Source organism: Hippopotamus amphibius, chromosome 9 (assembly GCF_030028045.1).
Source record: "Hippopotamus amphibius kiboko isolate mHipAmp2 chromosome 9, mHipAmp2.hap2, whole genome shotgun sequence".
Lineage (NCBI taxonomy): Eukaryota > Metazoa > Chordata > Mammalia > Artiodactyla > Hippopotamidae > Hippopotamus > Hippopotamus amphibius.
In genome coordinates, this window is record NC_080194.1 from 97,681,264 (window position 1) to 97,707,517 (window position 26,254).

At 44.1% G+C, this 26,254-nt stretch overlaps 1 protein-coding gene across 3 annotated transcripts in view; it reads right to left on the reverse strand.

Moving 5' to 3' along the window:
* The window catches only part of DIXDC1 (DIX domain containing 1), a 69,032-nt gene that overhangs the window by 42,139 nt on the left and 639 nt on the right, over nt 1-26,254 (reverse strand). For 2 of the 3 annotated variants that reach the window (XM_057749636.1, XM_057749634.1), the window contains exons 1-2: nt 19,854-19,965; nt 1,081-1,210 (exon numbers count right to left, since the gene is read on the reverse strand). In XM_057749636.1, coding sequence (XP_057605619.1) covers nt 1,081-1,210; nt 19,854-19,913 — 190 coding nt within the window. In that variant the 5' untranslated portion in view covers nt 19,914-19,965. Of the gene's footprint in view, nt 1-1,080; nt 1,211-19,853; nt 19,966-26,254 lie in introns of those variants that run through there. The other variant, XM_057749635.1, reaches the window with a different exon arrangement.

The window sequence follows — 26,254 nt, forward strand, 5'->3', positions numbered from 1 at the left end:
TTGATGATTAAAGGAAATTAAATGAGCTAGGGTTCAATGAACAGCAGCTGCTATTATTGTTACCATGGTTATTATCGCCATAAGTAACTACTCTAATGAATCCACGAGCTGTCTGAATGAGGTATTCATGGACAGGCTGCCTGTTGCAAACCTGCCTTCTCACCTGCCACTCGCAAACCCCACACCCCCGGAAACTCTAAGCAAGGTATGCTGACTTACATGACACAATGTTTGAGTACCTATTATGGGCCTGGCACTTGGTTAGGGGTTGTGAAAACAGAAAAAAAATTATACTGTACATGCTCTCAAAGAGCTCAGTCTATACAGGAGAGATAGGTAGGAAACAATTACCATTTGGTGATAGAAATAATAACAGAGCTACGGACAAATGCTACGGAAATAAGGGTATGATACCACCTAATAAGAAGGACAGGAACCAATTCTGCGGCTTCGAGAAAACAAGGTCTCCAGTGAAGCATCATGGTAGTGACTATCACAGAGGGGTCCTTTCGCTGGTAACACACTTTCTTTTCGCCTGCCTGCCACCTCCTTTCCCGGCTTCAGTCTAGACATCAAATCTTCTGGCAAGCCATCCCTGAACCCCTAAGACTGGGTTGGGTGCCCCCCATGTACTCCTGTTGGTACTTGCCCCATCAGAGTACTAAGTATATTAATGGAAGTAACTTCACTTTCCAGCCTTTCCAACTTGGCTGACTCGTGAGAGCCTAGACCGTGCTCATCCTCACGTTCCCAAAGCTTAGTACGGCGCCTGGAACAGTGTTTATTGACAACAAATAAAGTAACCTTGGTTAAATATCTTAAGTCTTCTCCACTTCCATTTCCATTTTTTAAAGTAGTTTTTTTAATTTTTTGGCTGCACCACACAGCAGGAGGGATCTTAGTTCCCCGACCAGGGATCAAATCCGTGCCTCCTGCAGTAGAAGCGTGGACTCTTAACCACTGGCCCTCCAGGGAAGTCCCATTTCCATTTATTTTAAAGAAGCAGCAATCTGCTCTGAAGGGCATATGGAGGGCGAAAGAGGCCACGGTTTATAGCATCAGAGTCCAGAGCCAACTGACCTACAATCTCGATGAGATACGCCAGGATCACGCCATCCCGGAGATCCTGTCGCAGGTCCTGCACGGGCTTCACCGCTGGCCTCTTCTTCAGCTGTGCATTCACCCAGGCCACATATGCCTGCAGTTGTTGCTGGAAAATGAAAGGTGCAAATAAGGGAAAGGTTGCATATTACTCTTATCCTCTACCCTGCACCCTCTAAGGCAGCATTTGAGACTGGGCGATCTATATTTAGAGTGAGGAGGAGACAGTTTTAAGGAAAGAAAGAAAGATGGTCAGCCATGGTGCATGTTCTAAAATTCTCTAGTTTTATGCTAGTCTCCAGGGATAAGCTAACCTCTGGCGTGGGGGGCAGTGTGGACACAGGCACACAAATGAGTGTTTCAGTGACTATGACTCCTGCTTTCCTTGAGTTTTGCTCTGATGACCAGGGATAAAGGCCGGGCCAGAACTACAGCCAGTTTTCAAGTGTAACCACTGCTGCCAGCAACCCACCATGCTTCTCAGGAACAATCACTCGTGTCCTGTACACACAATGAACTGTGACACTCCTAAGAACTGATCTTGGGGAACCAGGAATCAACAGTAAACCAAGCTCAGCACTGCCTCTCCCATAGCTGCTTTCTTTACAATGAGACTTAACTGAAACCAATCCAAGGTTTATTCTCCTGAGCCTATGATCCTGGGATTGCTACAGAGTTAGTTTTAATCCATGCTTTATATTGTCAAAGAGGATCTAGTTACCTGAAACCTGCACAAAGAAAGAAAAAGAAATGAGCAGTGCTCCTGAAGACTGGGGTTGGCGGTGGCAGGAGCTCTCATGTTTTCAGACACAGCCACGGCCCAGCACCATCAGAAACCCGTCAGACCCAGGTAGGGCATACAACTCATTCCCACACTTACACAGCCTTACATACTCCATTGTAAACAGAGCTTGCATTCAGGTATTTCTTCTGATTATTTGGTCTGAAGATGGGCACTAAATATCAAAATAGCACATGAACAATGTCATAGTACAGGGAGAAGTTCTGTCTGATTTCTGTAGAAGCCCAAGACCCTGAACCTAAAAATTAAGTTCAAGGGCCAATGGTATTAAACTGTACATTGGTTAAAGCACAGTTGATTTCTAAGCCCCAAGTACTTCCTTGATGAAATGATGTTAGAAATTACCCATTGGCTACTTCCTGAGCTTAAATTAAATCTTCACTATTTTCTTTTTCTATGTCAATTTGTGGGAATAAATAAAGTCCTTTGGAAGGTAGTGCTAAAGCAATAATCTACCAACTGCTGACAAACTGCAGAAAGTGCAATGATAAGCAAGAGGTGGGGGACGGAATCCGCTATTTACTGAGTGCCTGACATGAGCAAAATACTATTTTTGATGTTTTATATATGTTTCAGTGAGTTAATACAAGTCAAAAAATATCTGCATTCTGGCTGTAGAATTTACTTTAACTTTTAGAAAAGACAAATACATCATTTTTCGACATAACCTCCTTGCTTTTCAATACACTTTGTCCATCGGTCAACAAGTTTTCATATTCCCTCACTGAAAAATGTTTTAGCTGAGCTGTGAGCCACGAATGCACCACTGCCTTCACATCTTCACGTGGATGGGTGTCTGGCTCCTTCTTGCTGGCTAACACTTGTGCAACCTTCCTTGAACTTCTCTATCCACTCACACATACTTCTTCGCGATTAAACACTTTCTTCATACTGTGCACAAAGTCTTCGATAAATAACGGCACCAGGTACACCCTCAGAACACAAAAAATGAATCACTGCATACTGCTCTTCTTTCGTGCAAATCACAAGTGGGGCATCCATTTTTACTCACACTGCAGTTACAAATGAACTGATGTAACACGTTCATACCCGCATAGCAGTGACTGGGGAGACTGTAGCCTTGAATGGAAAGTGCTGATAAAACAGTGTGGCCAGCAGAAGTTTTAATATAACCAGAGTGTGGATAATTTTTGACTCACCCTCGTAAAACCATATATTCGGAGAAGTGTCACTCCTCCATCGTTCGGTCTACTCCATTCCCTTTTCTCCATTCTTTCCACCCATTCCTATCTATCTCTGTAGGTAACCAATCTGACTCATCCTACGTTATCTGGAAAAATAAAAAAGATATGTGTATATTTTCTTATTTACCTTTCCTTCTTATGTGAAAAACAGCATAGTACTGATATTATTTTTACACTTGCACTTTTCACTTCACTTCAATTAATATTTATTTAATGTATTCTGGAAATCACCCCGTATTGGTCTAGAGATCTTCCTTATTTTACAGCTACATATACTCCATTATGTGGCTATATCATAACTTATTCAACCACTCTTCTACATGTGTGCATGCAGGTTTTTTCCAATATTTTTTAATTACAAACAGTTCAGCAATGAGTAACCTTATGCACGCGTATTTTCATGTTGATGGAGGTCTATCTTCAGGGTAGATTCAAAGAACAATTGTTAGGTGAAAAAGCATGTAAAGTAGATAGCTTTATTCAATATTGCCAAATTCCCTGCCAAAAGGTGGTACCCATTTGCATTCCCATCAGCAATGCATGAGAGTGCATCTTCCCACAGCCTTGCCAGCAAAACATGTTATCATACTTTAAAGTTTTTGCCGATGTGACAGGTGAAAAATTGTATCTTAGTGCTGTTTTAATCTTCATTTCTTTAGTTATGAGTTTGAACCTCCTTTGGTAGGTTTAAGAATTCATTTTCTATCTTTATCTTCTATATCTTTTTTATATCTACATGAATTGTCTGTTCACATCTCTTTCCCACTTTTATATCAAAGTTTTTTGTCCTTTGTGCCTCCATTTTAGGAGTTCTTTAGGGACTTCCCTGGTGGCCCAGTGGTTAAGACTCCGCCTTGCAATACGGCGTGCAGGTTCAACCCCTGATTGGGGAGCTAAGATCTCACATGCCTGGGGCCAAAAAAAACAAAACATAAAACAGAAGCAATATTGTAATAAATTCAATACAGACTTTAAAAATGGTCCACATTGGAAAAAAAAACTTTAAGAAAATAATAAAAAAATTTTTTAAAGTTCTTTATATATTAGGAATGTTACCCTTTTGTCTCTGCCACATGTTGCAGAGATTTCCCAGTTTGTCAGTCATCTTTTGACTTGGTTTTACGGTGGCTTTTTGGCCATGAAAAGGTTTTTATTTTTATTTATTTATTTATTGGCTGCACTGGGTCTTTGTCGCTGCATGCAGGCTTTCTCTATTTGGGACAATCGAGGGCTATTCTTCATTGAGGTGCATGGGCTTCTCATTGTGGCAGCTTCTCTTGTTGCGAAGCACGGGTTCTAGGTGTGCAGGCTCAGTAGTTGTGGCACATGGGCTTAGCTGCTCCGCAGCATGTACGATCTTCCCAGACCAGGGGTCGAACCCGTGTCCCCTGCATTGGCAGGCGGATTCTTAACTACTGTGCCACAGGGAAGTCCCCAGGTTTTTACTTTTATATAATCAAATTTACTGATATTTTATTGCCTCTGAATTTTGAGTCATGGTTAGAAAGCCTTTCCCTACACTGAGGTGAAAGAATTCACCTCTGCTTCTTTCTAGTTCTCATATAGTTTCAAAACTGTTTACATTTTAGCTCCCTGATCCATTTGGAATTTATTCTTGTGTATGATGTGAGTCAGAGATACAATTTATCTTTTTTCAAATGGGTACCCAGTTGTTTCAGCACCATTTACTAAAAAGTCCCTCTTGGGACTTCCCTGGTAGCACAGTAGTTAAAGACTCCACCCCCTCAATGGAGGGGGCTCAGGTTTGATCCCTGGTCAGGGAACTAGATCCCACATGCATGCCACAACTAAGGAGCCCACCTGCTGCAACTATGACCCAGAGCAACATAAATAAATAAGCAAACAAACAAATAAATATTTTTTTAAAACTCACTCTTTACACCAGAGATTTGGGATGCCACCTTTATCATACACTAAATTTCCATAGTTTGGGTCAATTTCTGGACTTTGTATTCTGTATCACCTATATATTTGTTTATTCATGCATCAGTACCAAAATGTTTTATTTATAGAGGCTTTATAGTATATTTTAATATCTGGTACAGCTAGTTCCTCCCCCCTTTTTAATGTTTTCTTGACTATTCTTGCAAATTTATTTCTCCATACAAATTTCAGTATATATTTACCTTATTTTCAAAAAAAAAAAGCCTCCTAGAATTTCTATTGGAATTATTTTAAATTTACAAATTGACACAGGGAGAGCTGTCATCTTTATGATGCTGAACCACCCTATTCAAGAATAGCAGGTATCTTTCCATTTGTTAAAAATGTGTCTTTCAGGAGGGTTTTAAAGTTTTCCTCCTGTAGGTTTTATGCATTTCCTGTTAGGTTCATTTCTAAGTATTCAATTCCTCCTTACTGTGATCGTCAATGAGGTTTTCTCCACCATTACTTTCTCTAATTGGTTACTCTTTGCATATATGAAAGCTGTTAATTTCAGTGGGTCAATTTTATATCGTTACCTTATCTTTTATTGTTTGAGTTTTATTAATAATTCTCAATGGTTTCCAGGATCACTATCACATTATCTACAAAAAGAAATAGTTTTACTTCTTTATTAAGCCTTGTGCCTCTAATCAATTTCTAAACACCCCTGGTTCAATGTTGAATAGTAGCTGAGATAGTGGACATCCTTCCCTTGTTTCTGGACTTAGAGAAAATACTTGTAGTGGTTCCCAATTTAGAGTGACTGGTTTAGGAATAAGGTATATATATTTTATCATGTTAAGAAAGAATCCAGGGCTTCCTTGGTGGCGCAGTGGTTAAGAATCCACTTGCCAATGCAGGGGACACAGGTTCGAGCCCTGGTCCGGGAAGATCCCACATGCCATGGAGCAACTAAGCCCATGCACCACAGCTACTGAGCCTGTGTGCCACAACTACTGATGCCTGCGCGCCTCCTAGAGCCCATGCTCGGCAACAAGAAAAGCCACCGCAATGAGGAGCCCAAGCACCACAATGAAGAGTAGCCCCCACTTACCGCAACTAGAGAAAGCCCGCATGCAGCAACAAAGACCCAATGCAGCCAAAATAAATAAAATTCAATTAAAAATAAATAAAGGTAACCATGTAAACTTAAAAAAAAATCCATCAAGTATTCTTTTTAACTTTTTTGTTTTATTTTTATCACACACTACAAAATACACTGCATGCTACACAATACACCGCATAACCTCCTAGCAGGGGTAGACACGCATAACGGAGTTTTTTCATCAGCATAACGGAGTTTTCTCATCAATCAGGAAAATGCTTCCTTAATCAATGTTCTCCAAACCCTCTAACACATAGTAGCAATTAACTCCAGAGGTGTGCCTTCTCTTCCCATCAAATTCCACTGATATGAATAACGGGCAACCTTGCCCCCATTAGTGAACCTGTGGACGTGCACAGTGACCATTCCTGGGATGAAGAAGCACGTGGCCATGATGGTGCTCCCGGGGACAATCGCAAACCCCATCGCCGTTACCAAGCAAGTCTTATTTTCTTGAGTGGTTCTATAAGGAAAGGATGCTAATTTTTTAATTTTTATTTATTTATTGATTTAATTTATGGGCTGCATTGGGTCTTCGTTGCTGTTGGCAGGCTTTCTCTAGTTGCAGAGAGGGGGGCGACTCTTCATTGCAGTGCACAGGCTTCTTAATGCAGTGGCTTCTCCTGTTACGGAGCAGGGGCTCTAAGCACATGGGCCTCAGTTGTTGTAGCACATGGGCTCAGTAGTTGTGGCGCATGGGCTTAGTTGCTCCATGGCATGTGGGATCATCCCGGACCAGGGGTCGAACCCATGTCCCCTGCATTGGCGGGCGGACTCTTAACCATTGTGCCACCAGAGAAGCCCCGATGTTAAATATGGATAAAAGTTTTATGACTTTCCTGGCAGTCCAGTGGTTAAGACTCCTTGATTCCACTGCAGGAGGTGCAGGTTCATTCCCTGGTTGGGGAATTAAGATCCCGCATGCATTCCTCGAGTTAATCCTATTTGATCATAACAAATTACATTTTTAATGTGGTGTTGAATTTTGTTCACTAATAAAATATTTATTAGTACTATATTTGTACTTTTTCATGGGTATTCACAAGTAATATCAGTTTGTAGCTTTTTTTGCACTATCATTTAGAAATATTAATAAAAAGAAGCAGAAAGTTTCTCCTCATTTCCAATCCTATGACATCATCTGTAGAGCACTGGGACTATCTGATAAGTGGAGGTTTGGTAGACTTCCCCTGTGAAATAATCTGGGCCTGGTACTTTTTTGAGGAATAGTTCCTTATTAAGTTTCTCTATTTCTTCTACAGAAATTGGTCTGTTTACATATTTTGTCTCTATCAATTTTAGTAATCAGAATTTCCCTCAGAAATTATCAATTTCATCAAAGTTTTAAAATTATTTGCACAGATCTGCAAAGACAGTTTTTCTCTTTCAACAGTTACTTCTCCACTGTTATATCTTATTTTGTATATTTGTGCTTTCTCCTTTTTTCATCATCATGTCAGCTAGTAGTTTGTCCATTTTAATAATTTTTTCCAAAAATCTTTAAAAAAAATTGGCTTCAAGAATTATTGCTATTCTGGCCTAAATTCCTCTAAAATCATAATATCTAGAACCAAACACAATACTCTGGCTATAAAATCAGACACTCAGCTTTCTCATCCAAGATATTTCCCATTCTCTTCTCCTTCTCTTCCCCTTCTTCCTCCTCCTCCTCCTCTTCTTTTTTTGTTACCGCTTCACATTGTTGACTCACACAGTGCTATCAACCAAACCCTTACAAATTTTTAACTCATTCTTTTGTGAAATGAATGTCTTCATTCTCCTTCTTGTATAACTGGTCTCCTTGATGCATATTTACCTCTAAAAAATTTCAACTTATTAGAGCCCATCTCACAAGATCCTTTCAGACCCTGTCATTTCGTGTATTCATTTACTCAAATCAACCAGCACTGCCAGGCACTGTGCCAGGCCCAGCAATCACAGGCACATAAACAACTGTAATACAAAGCGGTCACTGCGACAATGAAGAAGTGTTAAAGAATGCTATCTGGGGCTTCCTAGGTGGCGCAGTGGTTGAGAATCCGCCTGCCAATGCAGGGGACGTGGGTTCGATCCCTGCTCCAGGAAGATCCCACATGCCGCGGAGCAACTAAGTCCGTGCGCCACAACTATTGAGCCTGTGCTTTAGAGCCCGTGAGCCACAACTATTGAGCCCATGTGCTGCAACCACTGAAGCCCACGTGCCTAGAGCCCATGCTCTGCAACAAGAGAAGCCATAGCAATGAGGAGCCCGCGCACCACAATGAAGAGTAGCCCCCACTCACCGCAACTAAAAAGAAAGCTCGCGCACAGCAAAAAAAAAGACCCAACACAGCCAATAAAATAAATACATAAATAAATAAATAAACTTATTAAAAAAAAAAGAATGCTATCTGTGCACAGAAGGGGTAGATGGAAGAATGAGCACATCAGGGAAGGGTCAAGAGGGAAGAAGATGTCTGTCTGGTTCTTTAAGGAATTTTGCCAATTGGAGAAGAGCAGAAGGGCATCCTAGAGAGATGTAATAAAAAAAAAAAAAAAAGAAAGGAAGGAAGGAAGAGCGTGAAGGCATATGGTATCTTGGAGGAATGGCCAGTTAACAAATTAGTGTGTGGGCAGAGCTGTCAGTGGCATGCGGTAAAAGGTCAGCACAAGACCTACCAGAACTTAGCCTTAAGGCTTAAAGAGCTTCAACCAGAAAGCATGGAGATTTGGAACAGAAGAGTGAAACTGTGAGGCCTGTATCTTAGAAAGATCACTCTGGACACGGAGTAGAATATGTGACAGAAAGAGGAGCATCCAGGCAATAATTCAAGTGATGGAAGATGAGAGCCTAAACTGAAGCAGTACAGTTAGAAAAGGACAAATAGCAGAAATAAGTCAGAGATGACTGACAGGAGGTAGGCACCGACAAAAAGAGAGAGCCCAAAAAGTCACACCTGAATGGATGGGGATGTTTTGACTGAGACAGAGAATATATGAAGAACAAGTACTGGCGAAAAGCAAACAGTTCAGTTTTGAACAAGTCTGAGCCACTTGCAAAACATCAGGGTAGAGATGTTCTGCAGCCAGTTGGCAAAATACAGGTCTAGAACACAAGAGACGGGTGTGGGGTGGGAGAGAGACATCTGAGAGTATCTGTGTGTGACAGGCATAGGTGCAAACGGGATTATAACAGCATCTACTGAGCTCTTACTACATGCCAGGTGTGGTGCTAGGCACTTCACCACATCTTTTCATATATATACAACCTGTGTGTATACAGTTGACCCTTGGACAACATGAGTTTCAACTGTGTGGGTCCACTGACTCACAGATTTTTTTCAGTGGTAACCCTGCAGTACCATATCACCTGCAGCTAGTTAATGCAGATGTGGAGGAACCGTGCGCCTCCAAATGGCCGACTATAAGTTATACAGTTTTCCCACTACGCAGAGGGCTTGTGCCCCAAACCCCCATGTTATTCAAGGGTCGAATATGTAAATATTTATCCCCCCCTTCACACTGATTAGAGATGCAGGACTACTATTACCATATTACAGATATGGAAACCAAGGTTCAGAGCAACAACAAGCCCAGGGTCACAGGACAGGTAAGTGGCAGAACAAGGATCTCAACCCAGTGCTGCCTCCAAATTCTGGGTTCTACAACACCCCCAAAAGTAAGGTGAACTATAAGAAGTTATTTGGGGCTTCCCTGGTGGTACAATGGTTAAGAATCCGCCTGCCAATGGAGGGGACACGGGTTCGATCCCTGGTCCGGGAAGATTCCACATGCCACGGAGCAACTAAGCCCATGTGCCACAACTACTGAGCCTGTGCTCTAGAGCCCGTGAGCCACAACTATTGAGCCCATGTGCCACAACTTCTGAAGCCTGCGCACCTAGAGCCTGTGCTCTGCAACAAGAGAAGACTCTGCAACAAAAAGCCTGTGCACCGCAACAAAGAGTAGCCCCTGCCCTCCACAACTAAAGAAAGCCTGCGTGCAGCAACGAAGACCCAACACAGCCAATAAATTAATTAATTAATTTAAAAAAAAAAGTTACTTGGCAGGAAAGGGAGTGGGGAGAGACGGCACTTAGGGAAAGAAGAGAATGAAAATGCACTGCGTGCCCACCCCTGTCAGCCACTGAATGAAGCCCTTTACATGCTTCTCTCCTTTAATCCTCACACCCAGTCATTAAAATCAGCATTATTAGCCCAATTTTTCACATGGGAAACCTTGCTCAAGATCATAGCGCTGATCAGTGGCGAAAACAGAATCTGAAACCCACTCCATCTTACTCCAAAGAATGTGTTATTTCTACTATAGCACAGAAAGCATACGAGAGAAAAGGAAGGAAAGCTCAGGTCAGAGGTTGAGGTATATCATCACAGTGAAGTGAGCAGCAAAAAAAATTATTTTAGGGAGTTCCCTGGTGCCTAGTGGTTAGGATTCCAGGTTTTTGCTGCCGTGACTGGGGTTCAATCCCTGGTCAGGGAACTGAGATCCCCCAAGCCATGCAGCGTGACCGAAAAAAAAAAAATTAGAACATGCAATCAGAGGGACAGGAGAAGAATCAAGAGCACGTATTACGTGGGAATCCAGGACCAGAGAATGTGAAGACAGATGATCAAAAAGGTCAAAGGCTGTAGAAAAGTCAGGCCGAGGACTGGAAGCCCATTGCATTCAACAGGCTCTGGTGACCTTTATGAGAACTGATACTGCAGCCTGGTGGGGGGGAAAGTTAGAGGGCAGTGAACAGAGAAGACCTCAGGAAGCAGGAAAACAGAAATGGAGAGGAGGAGAGAGGGTATTCGCTGGGGAGGAAGGTGGGAAGGAATGAGGGGGTTTTAGGATGAGGGGACACTTGCAGGCTGAGATGAGGGGTTAGTGAAGGAGAAACAGGTACAAGGGAGGAGCATGAATGACGCAGCAAGGTTTCAGAGGAGGGGGAAGAGGGCCGCTTCCTCCTCTGATAATGAGAGACAGGAGTAGGTACCTCTGCGGGGAGATGGGGAGATGGGGAGGTGGGGAGGTGGGGAAGAGGGGAGGTGGGGAAGAGGGCCGCTTCCTCCTCTGATGATGAGAGACAGGAGTAGGTGCCTCTGCAGGGAGATGGGGAAGTGGAGAGGTGGGGAAGAGGGCCGCTTCCTCCTCTGATGATGAGAGGCACGGATAGGTGCCTCTGCGGGGAAATGGGGAGATGGGGAGGTGGGGAAGTGGGGAGGTGGGGAAGAGGGCCGCTTCCTCCTCTGATAATGAGAGACAGGAGTAGGTGCCTCTGCGGGGAGATGGGGAGGTGGGGAGGTGGGGAAGAGGGCCGCTTCCTCCTCTGATGATGAGAGGCAGGAATAGGTGCCTCTGCAGGGAGGCGGGGAGGTGGGGAAGAGGGCAGCTGAAGGACCCCAAATCCAACTGCCCCTCTATCCACTATGAAGCAGGCAGGTCTATCTGCTGAGAGTGAAAGGGACAGGGAGAGTGAAGGAGGCTCAGGAAAGAGACCCTGTGGGAAGCTGGAAAGAGCTAAAGATTTCCTGGCAGCACCAAGGACTCAGCTGGGGCTGGAAATCATAATTTTGTAATCGAATCAATCCGCAAGGTTATGTGATTTCCTCTAGATGTGCTCAGCAGGCCTGGACCCTGAGCGGAAGAAACCAGAAACAGGCTAATGTAGGACCAGAAACGGGCAGAGGAGAGGCAGCAATCACCAAGGCAAAGGAAGTGAGACGGTGGTGAGAGTGTACTTGAAGGGACTGATCATGGACTCTGCACCTGGGGGAAGAAACTAAAGGAAAGCTGATAAACTGAGAAGATGGAGAAGAGTAAGGAGAAGAGGATGTGATGCAACTGAAAATAAGTTTCATGGGGATGGAGGAGTGTGGAAATTGGGGCTTTGAGCATAGAGTTGGAGTTTCAGAGTTCACAGTTTCAGGGATGGGGTAATTCCGTGGAATAAGGTGCAGGATGTGGCCTCCGTACGTGGCCTTAGTGAAGTGGCACAGAGGGGGACAATCACTGCGGTGGGGATGTCAGGGAACTACAAGGCTGGATGGTCTTCATCATGAATCCTGAAGTCATTCCAGGAGGGTGGTAGATGCTAAAATGCTGAGGATATTTACTACTCTGCCCAGAGTCGTGTGATTTTAAAAACTGACAAGCATGCTTTCAATGCAATCATTGATAAAAAATTTTAATTGAAGAAAGGCCTTTGTCATGTCACTACTATGTCTGCATGTGGATTATCAAGTGGCATCTAACAAAGACATCAGAGATTCACAGCTGAGTGGGGCAATTCTTGTCCACAGGTTAAGAGTCACATTGACTTCAGGTCTCTGCCTCTCCCTTTAAATCCAAGTTGGGAGCCAACCACTAAACTAAGCCTCAGTTTGTCTCCCCTTCAACTTGAAGATACCTGTACTTCTCACCCTAGGTGCAGGCAAGATCTTGTTCTTGCTATAAATGCCTACTGCTGGCTCTGAAAAAAAAAACTGATTTGAAGGACAAAGTAGAGACTTAAAAAGACCACCACCACCACCCACTTTCCTTCCCCAACAAAGATGTTTATCTTAAAAGAGGCCTGTCCAGGCCCTCAATAGCTCTGCTGCTTAGTTTTACAACTGACTTGAGCTGCTCCTGCAGCAGACGAAATACCATGTGCTTTTTGCAAGAGGCTCTTACCCTCGGGGGCGGGGGGGGGGGGGGGGGGTAGGCTGGTAGTTTTGTTTTTATTTTTCTCATCTTTGCTTCATAATCTTTTTTCAAATTATAACTTCTATGAAATACAGATATGTAAAATAGGGAAAAGCAGAGCTTCTCTGTTAGGGCTGGGGTGGGAATCCAAAGGTCAGTTTACGCACTTTCTCTATCTCTGTCCATCCCCACCCAGAACCCGTCATCTGAAGTAACTCCTTAGGGCTTCTTTCAGCAGCTGGGGGGAAAAAAACGACCACTGCATTTTATTTCCTTCTAGCACTGTCATTTTATAAGTCTATTATTCAGTGAAGACAAAATGCAACAGGTCCAAAATACAAAAATATCTTGGTTATTAAGAAACATATCTTGAACATGCCCCCAATTCTTAATCAGTTTCCAACAACAGCTGGAGAAACACAACAGGACCTCAATCAAGTTCAAGTCAGGCCCCTGGGGGTGTTGTAGCTCATCAGTCTTGGGGTAGGGGCCCAGCTCAAAATGACTGCCTTCTCTAGAAACATGCCCCCTCTGCAAACACAGTGGGGGACCTCAGGACCAGCTGGTATCACGTAACCCCATCCACTGGCCACAGGTGACTGGTCTAGCTGAGTTGACTGATCAAATCTAGTCAATCCCTGGAATTTTTTGATCTGGTATTTAGGAATAGAATCAGTCTTCTCTCTCTGTGTCCCTCCTGGACAAAGTTGTAACATACAAAAGTTAGATGTTGCCATAAGCCATGTTGCCCACCTGAGAGAGGAAAGCCATCTGTAGTGAGAAGGAATAGAGCTACCCACAGAAAGAACCAGAGGTAAGAGACAGAGGGCAGAGGGAGAGATTCTGCCAGTGTTTTGAGTTCCTTACTTTCATTGTTTCTAGGACTCTGCCCCATCCTTGCCCTTTCCATGGTTTAGTTTTTCAGCTTTTCCTTGGATTCCATGAGTCAGTAAATTCCACTTTCTACCTCTGCTATTTCAAGATGGGTCCTTGGCACTTACAACCAAAAGAATAAAGAAAACAAGACAATCAGACAATGTCAGTGACAGCAGAGAACTAATCTCAGTCCAGAATTAACATCTCTAACTTGTTTCGAGGAAGCTAGAAGGATGCCTATGTAATCCAGAAGTCTAGCAACACAGGGTTTATATGACAACCTGAGTCAGACCTCACGGGGAGGAAAAGCAGACACAGCAACAAAGCTGTGCAAGCAGGATTTTGGCTGGATGAGACTGGACCGCTCTAAAAATTGTGAGAGCAGTGGTAATACCAAGGAGCAGCCGGAGGTATCTCCATCAGCTTCCTCCAGGTCACTCCAAACAACAACAACGTGAGTTAAAAGTCTTCTGGAGTTGACAGTTTTGTCCACATTCTTCCTTTGTGCAATAAAGCTTGACCTTGAAAGTTTTCTTGTCACCAAATGTAACTTTCTGTTTTTCTTTGGGACCTTCACTTCCTTCCAAACAAGTCTGTAAATCCAGCCTCTGCTCTCTATCTCCTCTAAGCCTCTAGGTCAAAGAGAATTCCTGCAGGGGGCTTACGTGGTTAGAGCTGCAAAAGCTCCAACTGGGCTTCACCAGGGTTAGTCTGTGAGACCTAGTGTTCTCAGTGTAGAAACATCCAGGGAGTTGGCCCTATGGCTCCCTGCTGGCAAGCAAGAAAGGCAAACAGGAAAAGCAGTGGGGGCTCTTGTGGTGCACTGGAGGGAGAGTTCAGGAGACCTGAAAGGCTCAGGAAGGAAATCAGTTCTACAGTGAAACCCGATACCTGTTTAGAACTCTGAGACCCTCCAGCTAGAGATGATGAGATGGGGGTGGAGACTGCTGAGAAACTGAGAGGAAGGCAGGAGGTTTGGAAACCTAGAGTTATTGCTGGCCTAAATTATCCCAGTAAAAGAATGCAATATTGTATTTCTTTTCTATTAACTCTTTCAGGCCTTTACTGAACCAGGAAAAGCTGTGCATTGAACCCACTGGGTACTCCCGTAAAAGTGAAGTTCGTAAGTAAAAATATCATTAAAGGGACTTCCCTGGTAGCACAGTGGTTAAGAATCCACCTGCGAATGCAGGGGACATGGGTTTGATCCCTGGGCCGGGAAGATCCTACATGCCGTGAAGCAACTAAGCCCATGAGCCACAACTACTGAGCCCATGCACCGCAACTACTAAAGCCCGCTCGCCTAGAGTCCGTGCTCCACAACAAGAGAAGCCACCACCGCACTGAGAAGCCCATGCACCGCAACGAAGAGTAGCCCTGCTCACCACAACTACAGAAAGCCTGCACACAGCAACAAAAGACCCAACACAGCCAACAATAAATTAATCATTGAATGTCTTCTTCTCTGTATGGGCAGAGCTCTTTGTGTTCTTGTTCAACCCAGTGGTCAAAGAATAATGACATGATGATATCTGAAAAGATATCATCTCCTAACCTTATTTTAAAATTTCCATTAGCTATGAGTTCCACAAACATTCTGTTCCTTCATGAGTACATGTTACAAGGTAAGTGCTGGATAAACACATGTGAATGAATGAATGAAGTATCACTGTATGGTCTACGAGTCTCCCCTATAGAGACTCCCCTATATGGAGCCCACCGTTACAGCCTTTGGGATTGGTTCCCTACCCCCTTACCATACCTGACCACTGAAGGTTATGTCCATGACCGCTCAAATGGGGCCTGGTTTGGAGATAACAAGGACACACACTCAGGAAAATGTTCGTTGCTGTCTTTGGTTCTCAAAGCCTAGACAACAAGGCTGGTCATGGCAGCTGAAGCATTTCCAGTGTCCCGCAGCCTCTCTGCACTGCCTGGGGGAGAGGCACCTGGCAAACAGTGCCTGACCACTGTCCCCATGCCTGGCCAGGCCATCACTCACCACAAGGAACAGAAAACTGCCTGACAGCTTGCCGCCAGGGAGCATCTGTTTAGCTGGCATTGACTCCTGTGGGCACAAAGCCAAGGAGCCTGGGTGAGGAGAGCAGAAATCAGTCAGGACAGAAAAAAGAAGGTTGGGGGGTGTGGAGCTGTTACACTGAAGACTTAACAGGCCTTTAATTTCTATAGTAAAGCACAGAGGAATCCATTGTGGAAACGACTGAGAGCCTCTGGTGGGCCCATGCTGCTCATCCTCCTCCACGGAAGGCACGGGGCACTTAGGAGAGATGTGCCCTGCAGCTGCTCCACCTGCCAGTCGCCTCCCTCTCTCATTCTACGTCCCCCTTATGGGCACGACACCACACAAAGGCCTTTCCTGCATTTCTCAGGGCCTGCCAAGCAGATGACTCTCAATGTGGGATTTAAATTTCTAGTTGGAGAGAAACTTGTAGGGAAAGTCTTCCAAGTCATCTGTTTAAAAGGTTAAGGCTCAGACAACTGATTTCCTGTCGACCAACATTTTAATAAATCATTCCCACAACTTCGAGTCCCTCAGGCCGTAACACTACAGCCAGGCACTGGCTGGCTCTGCTTGATAAGCAAGATTTCTGTATTGTCACAATTTTCCCAAGTTTCCACTCTGAACATTAGCTCTATTTTCAGTGGCCTGTGAGCCCCACTTGCACACAGATTCCATGTTATTTGCCTTCTATTTCCAGAGCCTAGCATGGTGCCTGGTAAACACAGTACTTCAGTGAATGTCTATCGAATGAGTGTTTGCATGCATGTTTACCAAACGAGCAGGAAAAAAATCTGGCCTCAGTGATCAGGTAGGTTGGTAAATACCTGGTGCTTTTCATGATATCATTAAGTACAAGATATCTCTACGATCTCCTACAAACACTACCTCTTTTATGACACTTACCACATTAAGCATCCTATGTGGTTTTTTCAGTACACCTACAAATCTCTCCCTATCAATTCCTCAGAAGCAGGGACCAGGTGTTTTTCAATTATTTTATCCATCCCCTCACTCAATAATGAACTAAATAACTAAATGAATGAATGCTTACTGGCCAAGCCATATTACAGTCTCAGGTCTGTCAAAACGTTTCATCACAGGCACCAAAGTCTTTTTTTAAAGAAAGTTCAGCCCCAAGAGAAAAAAAAACTTGCAGAAATTCATGTTGGCACATGAATCAAAGACAACATTCATATGACAACATCAATACCAAGAGGCAGAGAAAACAAATAAATAGCTTTGAGGCAGAGGCAGAATGGGGAAATTGTGACCTACACAAAGCCTGACCAGGCCCAGAACACAGGAGACGCTGGATGACAGCCAGGGGGAGGCAGTGGCCAAAACTCGTGGATAATTCACAATATAGCTATGCCATGTCAATACAAGGGATCACTGCACTGACATTGACACGGATCAATCCTGTGAGTAATCTGTTAGGTGTAAGGAGGCCAGGAAGGTGCAGAGAGACAGGTGGTAGAAGAAAGAAAGAAAGAAAGGTGGTAGAAGAAAATCTGTTTGTGCATAGTCACGCAGGGTGGCAACTGGATTGAGTACAGAGGCCAACAGTAGGTAGAGGGAAGCCCTGATTCAGAGGGCAGGGTTTCGCTGCTGCAGGGTTCCCTTATAATTAACCAATTAGGGCTATCGCTTCATTTCCTGTGGCAGTTTTCTCTGCCATAGAGAATGAGGTCACAGCCCTAACCACATAGACCTATAAAGCATCTGGGTGATAAAGAACAGCTTCAGATACGCTTGGCTTACTCCCAGGAGATGAGTGGATACATGTGTGGTATTCTTAGCCCAGCAGGAACAGTTTCTCAGAGAAATTGAAGTGCATTCTGACATTAGCTTTTAAGTCTCTCTTTACACCCATATCACATGACTCTAACACAAGAGATTGACATTACTAAATCTATTAAGCAACCCTAGAGGCCGGACTAGGTCAAACAGGGCCCCATCAACTCTGACATGACCAACTGTACCATTATTCAGTAGCACTATATGTGATTCCATATGTGAAAAGCATTATTTAATATAATTTATTATGTATGTGAAAGAATTGTTTAAACTGTAAGGAATCATTGAGGTGAGACATACTACTATTATTTAGACAACGTGAATTTCTCAGAGAAACCAAAAGTACCTATTAGCTATCAGAGTTCAAATCTACTAAGAGAAGGGAGTGGATTGTACATTAGCCTGTGCAGGGGGTGGAGGGAAGTTTCCCAGATGGGTAGAAAAATCAAATGTCAGAGGAAAAGAGGCATTACTAAAGATGAATTAACTGTAAAGTTGACTGTTGTTTTTATGAAGACTCCATTACCACCATAAAAAGAAAACTCTCCTATTCTCCCTTACCCTTATATTTTATAAGAATTGTGTGTCAGGAGACATTTATGGAAGCACCAAAGCGTGAAAAAGAAAAAGACAGTCTAGCCTCTCAGTTTACCTGGCTCTTCAGCTGAAAGGTTTGGAGGTGAAACGAGCAGAAGGCAAAGACTAGGACTCACTCTGTACTGTTTCCCTCCTTCTAGTAAGACAGCGGAAACTGATCCCTGGGGGCTGACTTACAAAAATGCAAATGCGAGGCCATAAGAGGGCCTGAGGAGCTTCTATGAGGCTCAAGACCAGGGACGCCCAAAGGCAGAGAGTGAAAAAAGAATACTGGAAGCACTCAAAGAGGTGGCTTCCTGGCGTCTGTGTTTCAACTCTCAGACTGTAGCTCTTTGTTAACAATCCCCTTCCGTGTGTTCAAAGGGGAATGATGCAAAGAGGAGGACCCCGCAGTGCAGACAGGAGGTAAGCTCTGCCTTTCAGTGAAGGCTGTGACACCCCTCAGCCAAATGAAAATTCTGACGCAGTTGGTTAGGTTGGGACAGCATTTGTGCAGCCTTCCTCTCTCTGCATCAGGAACAAAGCTGGGCACAGGCGCCAGGACTGGGGAAGGTTCTGAGGCAGGTCAAGCTGCAGAGCTTCTTAATTAAAAACAGGAATTAAGGAAAGAGTCTGCAGTGCAGATGTAGAAAGAAAATCTTATACACAAATTCATGAGAATGGTTACCTCCGGGGAAAAGGCCAGGATGGCATAAGTGGCCAAGGCACTCGGTCTTGCCTTGTAATGTTCATATTTGAGAAGAAAATGTATTCATGTTACTTGTCAAACAAAAAACTGATTTAAAAAAAACCCTTAACTTAAGAAAGAGAGACATAAAGAGGAGAGGGAGAGGCAGAAAGCAAAGGAGAGAGGGAGAAAGGAAGAAAGACATGACTAAGAGTCCAGCTCTCCTTGTAGGGGTCTCCCTCGATGCTGCATAAGGCAACCCAAGGGGTGGGGCGCAGAAGCAATGGAAGACCATATGGGGCAAACCGCAAGGGGCAAAGGTCCTAAACCAGAATGTCTAGGGTCCCAAGAGAAGAAAATGGAATAAATAACAGAATTCGGAGAGAAAACAAGTGAAGAGAAAAAGACTCCCCGCCAGCCCTAGCCCATATCGCCTGTCAGATTGAGGCCCCAGTTTCCCACTCTCACACAGAAAGGAGTAAACACCAGCTCCCCGAAATTGGGCCCAGAAACCTCTCTCTCCTCTTAGGTCCTCTCTGCCAATCATGCCCATGGTTGTGGAGAAATGTACTGCCCTAGATTTAGAAAGAGATGTGAACATGAAGAGGGCACTTCCTGTGGACCACCTACTCCCCTGGCCCCCTCTCAAACTTTCTACCAATGCAACGCCACCCCACCCCTGCCCTGGCTCACCCACTTAGCTCCTGAAACAGAATAAGCATCTTTGCCATATATTCACGGGCTTCCCTGGGGATTTCTTTGGGGCGAACCCCGGGGAGGGTGAAGACCACTTCTTTTGGAAGGAGATGAATCTCTGGTCCTGTCTTCTGGGCTCAGGCAAGCTACCAGGGAAGGTCATGGTCCAGCTTAGCTGGAAGAGCTCAGCCCTTTTGATTTCACCAGGCTCGTCTGCCCCGTACCCACCACCTTAGCCTCCTTAGGGCTCTTTGGGGGGACTGTTCTGGGGCCCAGGTGAGAATGAGAGCGGAAGGGGATCCCTCCCAGAGATTAGGCGGGATGCGCTAGGGCGGGGGAGCTGGCGAGTGGGAGGAGCAGACAGTTACCTCATTGAAGCCCTCCTGCAGGACGTCCAGTAAGTTCCCCCGGGTCAGGCAGGCCAGCATTGTTCCTGCCGGGCCCCCCGCGCGGGGTCTCCGGGCCGGCGGCCGCCGCCTCCTTCTCCCTGTGCACACAAAGACTCTGGGCTCAGCTCATTGGGATGTCTCCGGAGTCCCGCATGCCACTTACTGGAAACCTAGACCCGGGCCAAACTAGCAGCTTGCACTGGGCATGCTCGCACCGGGGCTCCGCAGGAGGGGCGCGGGCGCCGTCGTGGTTCCTATAGAAACTGCTGGGCGCGCACCCGGCCGAGGGGCGCTGGCGGGGGTCCCCAGCCCGGCGTGCGTCAGGGAGAGCCCCGCGGCGCGCACACACACGCACACGCTCACACGCCGGGCCGGGGGCGGGCGTGTATGCGGACGCTGCAGACACCGCACCGCAGGCCTGCAGGCGGGCGTGCCGGTGTGTGCGCGCGCCCCGGGGATACACAGGAGCGCGCGCGCGCGCACACACACACACACACACACACACACACACACACACACGGGCATGCCGGCGTGTACTTGCACCGGCAATCACACACACGCATGCACGCACACCCCCCACACTGACACACTGGCCGGCATGTGCATGTGTTGCGTGCACACACACACACACACACAGACACACATGCACACAAGCTCTGATGACTTAAGGCCTCCAGTGCCCCACCACAAGGTAGGTAGGAAGGACGCTGAATCACAGGATTTTTTTTCCCCCAGACTAGCTGAAAACAGCAACCTTTTTCCACACGGGGCCTGGACAGTGAGGTTAGACGAAAGAAGTGTAAACAGAAAGGAAAGACACAAAAAGAGGATAGAAAGAGCTTTAGTTATTGATGCTATAAGGGTACATTTAATAAAATAGTGCTAAACCAATCACAGGATCACAACAGAAACATCGAGGGTAAACCAAGGATGAACAAGGCTTTGCCAAAAAAAGCTTGCTTTCTTTCTTTTTAAAATAACTGCTAAAATGTAAAACCCGTATTTTAAATGTTTTAAATTAATTAAATGGGTTTTAATGAAAATTACTGCAAAATGTCCTGGTACTTTTTAAAGAGTTAAGTAAAAGCTTCCTCAAGTGAAGCAGAGAGCTATTCCCCTGTTTCCAGTTAGTTATTCCAGGCACAGTCATGTTTATTTTTAAAAATACTAGTCATCTTTCCTCTCAGAGCACACTCTTGTGTCTATAGGAAATCTGGAAGCTGGAAGGACACCCGTGTTATGTATTATGTTACTCCGCGTGATCCCAGATTGGGGGAAGGGTTTACAGATTGTTAAGGCTCACAGAAGGTCAGGCCTTGCCCAAGGATACAGCCAGGTGGTGATAAAGGCTGTTTGAGGAGATAGGACTCTATGCTGGTGGTTTTGCAAAAGGCCCAGATTCCCTCCCCAAATCTCTCATTAGTACCTTAGCAAGAAAAGTCAGCAATGGCTCTTGTTCAACCTAATGACCTCCTCCTCAGTTCACTAGAGAAGAAGAAAATCCTTATCCCGAGCAGCTAGAACTAGCCACATCTGCCTGAATGTCTAAAGCTGCTAAACACAAAGATGCTTCTGAGAAAAGACACACCTCCCTCTGACCACAGCAAACAGGAAGCAGAAGTCAGCCGAGGTGTTAAGTGGCTGCTGCTGGTTGAATGCTGTGGGTTCAATTCTGGCTAAGGCTGGGGAAAAACCATGACACCAACTCAAACTGAACCTGAACAGCCCACAAGTCAGAAGACCACCGTCTTTCATCGCCTAGCTGGGGAATTTGGTTGCCAAGAACTCCCCTCACGGCCACCACAGTTCATGGTGTAACACCCTCAGTTGAGTCACTAACCCATGTTAATGCAACAAGGCCCTTTTTAAAGAGAATTGTGAAACTCCCAAGAACATAAACTTGTACGCAACACACCTACCTACGTAGTGATGCAAAACCAGAACACCCAGTTGGTGGATCTCTGGATAGAGATTCTTATTGGTTGACAGCCCATCATGCTTTGGACACAGCAAAAAATATTGAGACATCAGAGGGAAGTCCTGCTGACAGTTATCTATGACAGGAGGCCGCTGTTTCTCGAACAACAAGCTATTTATTTATCAAAGTAGGACCTGTGAGCTCAATGTTCCTGGGAAAAAACATTAAATCACTGAATTTTAAAGCTCCAAAAAAAGATCTCATCTGGCCCAACTCTCTCATCTCACAGATGACAGAACCAAGGCTAGCAGAGGTGCTCACAGTCACTTAGCAAGTCAGTACAGGAGCTAAGACCTGAACCAAAGGCCTCTGAGGCCCAGTCCTATGCTGTCTGCCCTATGCTGCAGGCATTGGAAAACTGCACTAAATAGGTACAAGATCTATTATAGGGCACATGGTCCAAGACTGCACTATTCCTTGGAAGTCTATAATAATACCAACCACATATTCTACAGCAAGAGGGTCCAACAGAACTTTCTGTGATGCTGGAAATGTTCCGTATCTGTGCTGTCCAATCCAGTGGCCACCAACCACATGCAGCTAATGAAAACTTGAAATGTGGCAAATGCAAGGGTGGAACTAAAATTTACATGGCATTTAAAATTAATTTGTTTAAATTTAGGTAGTACAATTTCAAAATATTCTGTTCCATTGTCCCCACACAAGTACTAAAATGTTCCAAAAATTATAATATGTTCACACAGAGTCTGCCTCTCAGACTTGGGAAAAGCACAAAATTCTTGTTGGACCAGATAATCCCATTTTTTCTCCTCAAAAGATATGTTCACCATACTTACCATGGTCTGACTTAGAAAGCGACCCAAGTAAAGAATCGAGCTTTAGCTCTAAGCGACACTAACATTCACTGTTCCTTCTGTCCCCTCCATCTCACCCTATTGTGGTATCAACACAAGAGCTGGGAGAGTAAGTGGGTTAGCTAAACGACCTAGGAATAACTAGGACATTGATCTGCACCCCGTAGTGCCCGAACGAGGGAAAACTGCAAGCCAGTCCCGGTAGCTGGAACCACTCCCAATGCTGCAGGCCTGTTATTCACTCTGCCTGGAGGAGAGGCAAAGAGTCCAAGCAAGCTGCTTTCTGCATATCCCTGCCATGCTGCCTGGTTTCTGAAATGATAATAAGCTTCCTTAGTCCTGCATTACTTTAACAATAAAGGCAATGGATAAACAACAAGGTCCTACTGTACAGCACAGGGAACTATATTCAATATCCTGTGATGAACCATAACAGAAAAGAATATGAAAAAGAATATATATAGACAGTATATATATATATGTGTGTGTATATATATAACTGAATCACTTTGCTGTACAGCAGAAATTAGCACATTGTAAATCAACTATACTTGAATAAAATAAAACCTAAAAAACCAATAAAGGCAGATACTTTCCTCACAAGCTACCCAAATATCTATCTACAAAAGTGATAATAGCAAAAATGAGGTCTTACTGTGTGCCAAGCCCTGTACTAAGCACTTACATACATTAGCTCATTTGATGGGCACAGTTACCACAATCAGTAGGTTATTTTTATTGTCTCCACTTTACATACTCAGAAAGAGAGATCTGACGATAGTTTGCCCCGATCCCATAGCTACTAAGCAGTGAAGCCAAAGTTCAGGTTCCTAATCATTGTGCAATACTTTTATATGATGTTATAGCATAAAAGGAACCCAGCATATGTTTTTAGTTGAATGAAACAATAAGCCAGTGGAAGAAACACTGGCAAACTCATTCATCACTTCTATTAATACAGATAATAACGTTAGCCTACATAAGACTTTGAACCTTAAACAAAACTGTCATTTGGTGAAAATACTGACTGTGAGTTCTCCCTGGGAGAACTAAGAAGTGGGAAATTCACACCTATGTAAAATTTAACATATCTATTATGGGCAATCATTAATGACTATAAGGAAGTAGAAAGGCAGTTTGAATAAACAAATAATTAAAATTGTCAACGGAAATATTTGAAATGATTCTCTGAAACAATTTCTTAATCTTTTTCTGTTTTCTCACATTAGCAAGTTCCTCGGCAGTAACATATGTTTACAATTTCTATTGCATTTATCTTCAGAGACATCACCATAAATACATATACACAAAAGGGCTCGCATCTCCTGGCAAAGGTCCCAAACGTGTCCCAGCTCCTAAACTGCTCTGTCTCCAGCCTGCATCCCTTAATCTTCCTTAGACAACACATTCATCTTGCTGTTCAACTGCTCAAACGTCTTCATACACTCTCTTTTCCTAGCATGTCAGGTATAAATTCCTCATGCCCAGCTCTTAAGGCCTCCCCCGTCACTGCCTATGCTCAGTTTGCAGGCTCCTCACCATTTCATAGACTTGCAAGGCTCATTTTCACCTCTATACGTTCGTGACTATCCCTCTGCCTAGAATGTCCCATACTTCTGCTACTCAAATCTTCACTATGCCTAGTTCAAGTTCCACTTTCTCAAGGAACTCCTCTGACCACTCCTGAGTTTGTGAAAAGCAAGACAGCTCTGATTGTAATCTGGAACACTCACCGCCCAGGTAACCCATGGTGCATCCCTGCTCTTCTTTCAGGTCTCTGTTCAAATGTGTTTATGCTGTTTGGCTTTCTCTGACCACTCTACTTAAAATGATACCACCTCCTCACGTCAGCACTCCCAAACCTCTTTGCCTGGTTTATTTTTATTTTTCTTCATCACCATCTTGCAATTTTTTTTTTAATTGGCTGCATTGGATCTTCGTTGCCTTGTGGGCCTTCTCTAGTTGCAGTGAGTGGGGGCTACTCTTTGTTGCTGTGCACAGGCTTTCTTTGCGGTGGCTCCTCTTGCTACATAGCATGGACTCTAGGTGCATGGGCTTCAGTAGTTGCAGCACTCAAGCTCAGTAGTTGTGGCTTGCAGGCTCTAGAACACAGGCTCAGTAGTGTGTGGCACATGGGTTTAGTTGCTTCGCGGCATGTGGGATCTTCCCAGACCAGGGCTCTACCCGTGTCCCCTGCATTGGCAGGCAGATTCTTAACCACTGTGCCACCAAGGAAGTCCCCATCTTGCATATTCTATATTGTTTATTGTCAGCCTCCCTTCTGCCCAGAATGTATGCTCCAGGAGGGAAGGGAGTTTTGTATGTTTTGTTACTAATTTACCTCTAGAACCAAGAATATTTCATGGCACACAGTAGATGTTCAATAAATATTGGCTTCTTTTCTTTAAAATTCAAAGGTGACAGCATGCCTATATTATAGCATTTAGCACTTTATAGTTAATGTAGGAATGTGAATTTTTGTCTCTTTTACTGTACTTCCAAGATAAATGGAAATAATTTCTGGTATCCTTCTATATTTTCCTCTCCTTCACCAATGCAGTCTTTCATTAAACATTCATAAAATGTATACTGAGCACCTACCATATATAGCAGGTCCTATTCTTTTAGCAGAAACTTCAAGAAGTCACATTTACACATAAATACATACACAGAGGCAAGAAACAAGACTGAAAGAAAGAATAGTAAAAGGAAGACTAGTAAAACAGAGAATCCAATATTAGTATGTGGGGACAGAGTGTACAGGGTGATTGTGACAGACTGAGTGGGGAGAAAAAGGAAAAAAGAGACAGAATGGTGTGAGACTAGAGTAGGATGTTGCCAAAGTAATCACCAGATGCTAGTGCTTAATATAAACTGTACCAAAGCAGATATGCAAATATATTTTACATGAATTTTTTTTTTTTTTTTTTTTTATGGCGCACGGGCTTAGTTGCTCCGTGGCATGTGGAATCTTCCCAGAGCAGGGCTCAAACCCATGTCTCCTGCCTTGGCAGGCGGATTCTTTACCACTGCGCCACCTAGGAAGTCCCTACATGAATTTTTAAAATTCACATTTCAAAAGTTATCTGCCAACTATCCTGTGGGTAAAAATTAGATTAAGACTAGTGCCATCTGGTGGATATTTTGGAAGTGACCCTGAGTTTCTCTCAATAAGAAGTTAAAAATGCCCCCACGTCTCTGGACTGCCATTCATAATGTATTAGGGTTCCACATGCTTAATTACACTATTGTGAAATAATCTTTCTGCAGGACCCTGGGTCTCGTTACAAGAGGTAGCCAGATTTCTACCAAGGACCTTCCTATCTCCCAAATGATGTCCCTCTGCCTTCTGAAGGATGTATACAAAATCCAACACTGCAATTTTTTTACAAAATAACTTATTGCACAAAATGTTCACATCTTTTGACCTAGCATTCCACCTCTGGAACTCTATCCTAAAGAAAAAAAGTCTTAAATGAGAAAATCAATTAGTTACTTACAATGCAGGGAGGGGATCCTGAAAGTCCAACAACAGAGGACTAGTCAAGAAAATTACAGCCATTATAATGTCTACCAAACATCTGTAT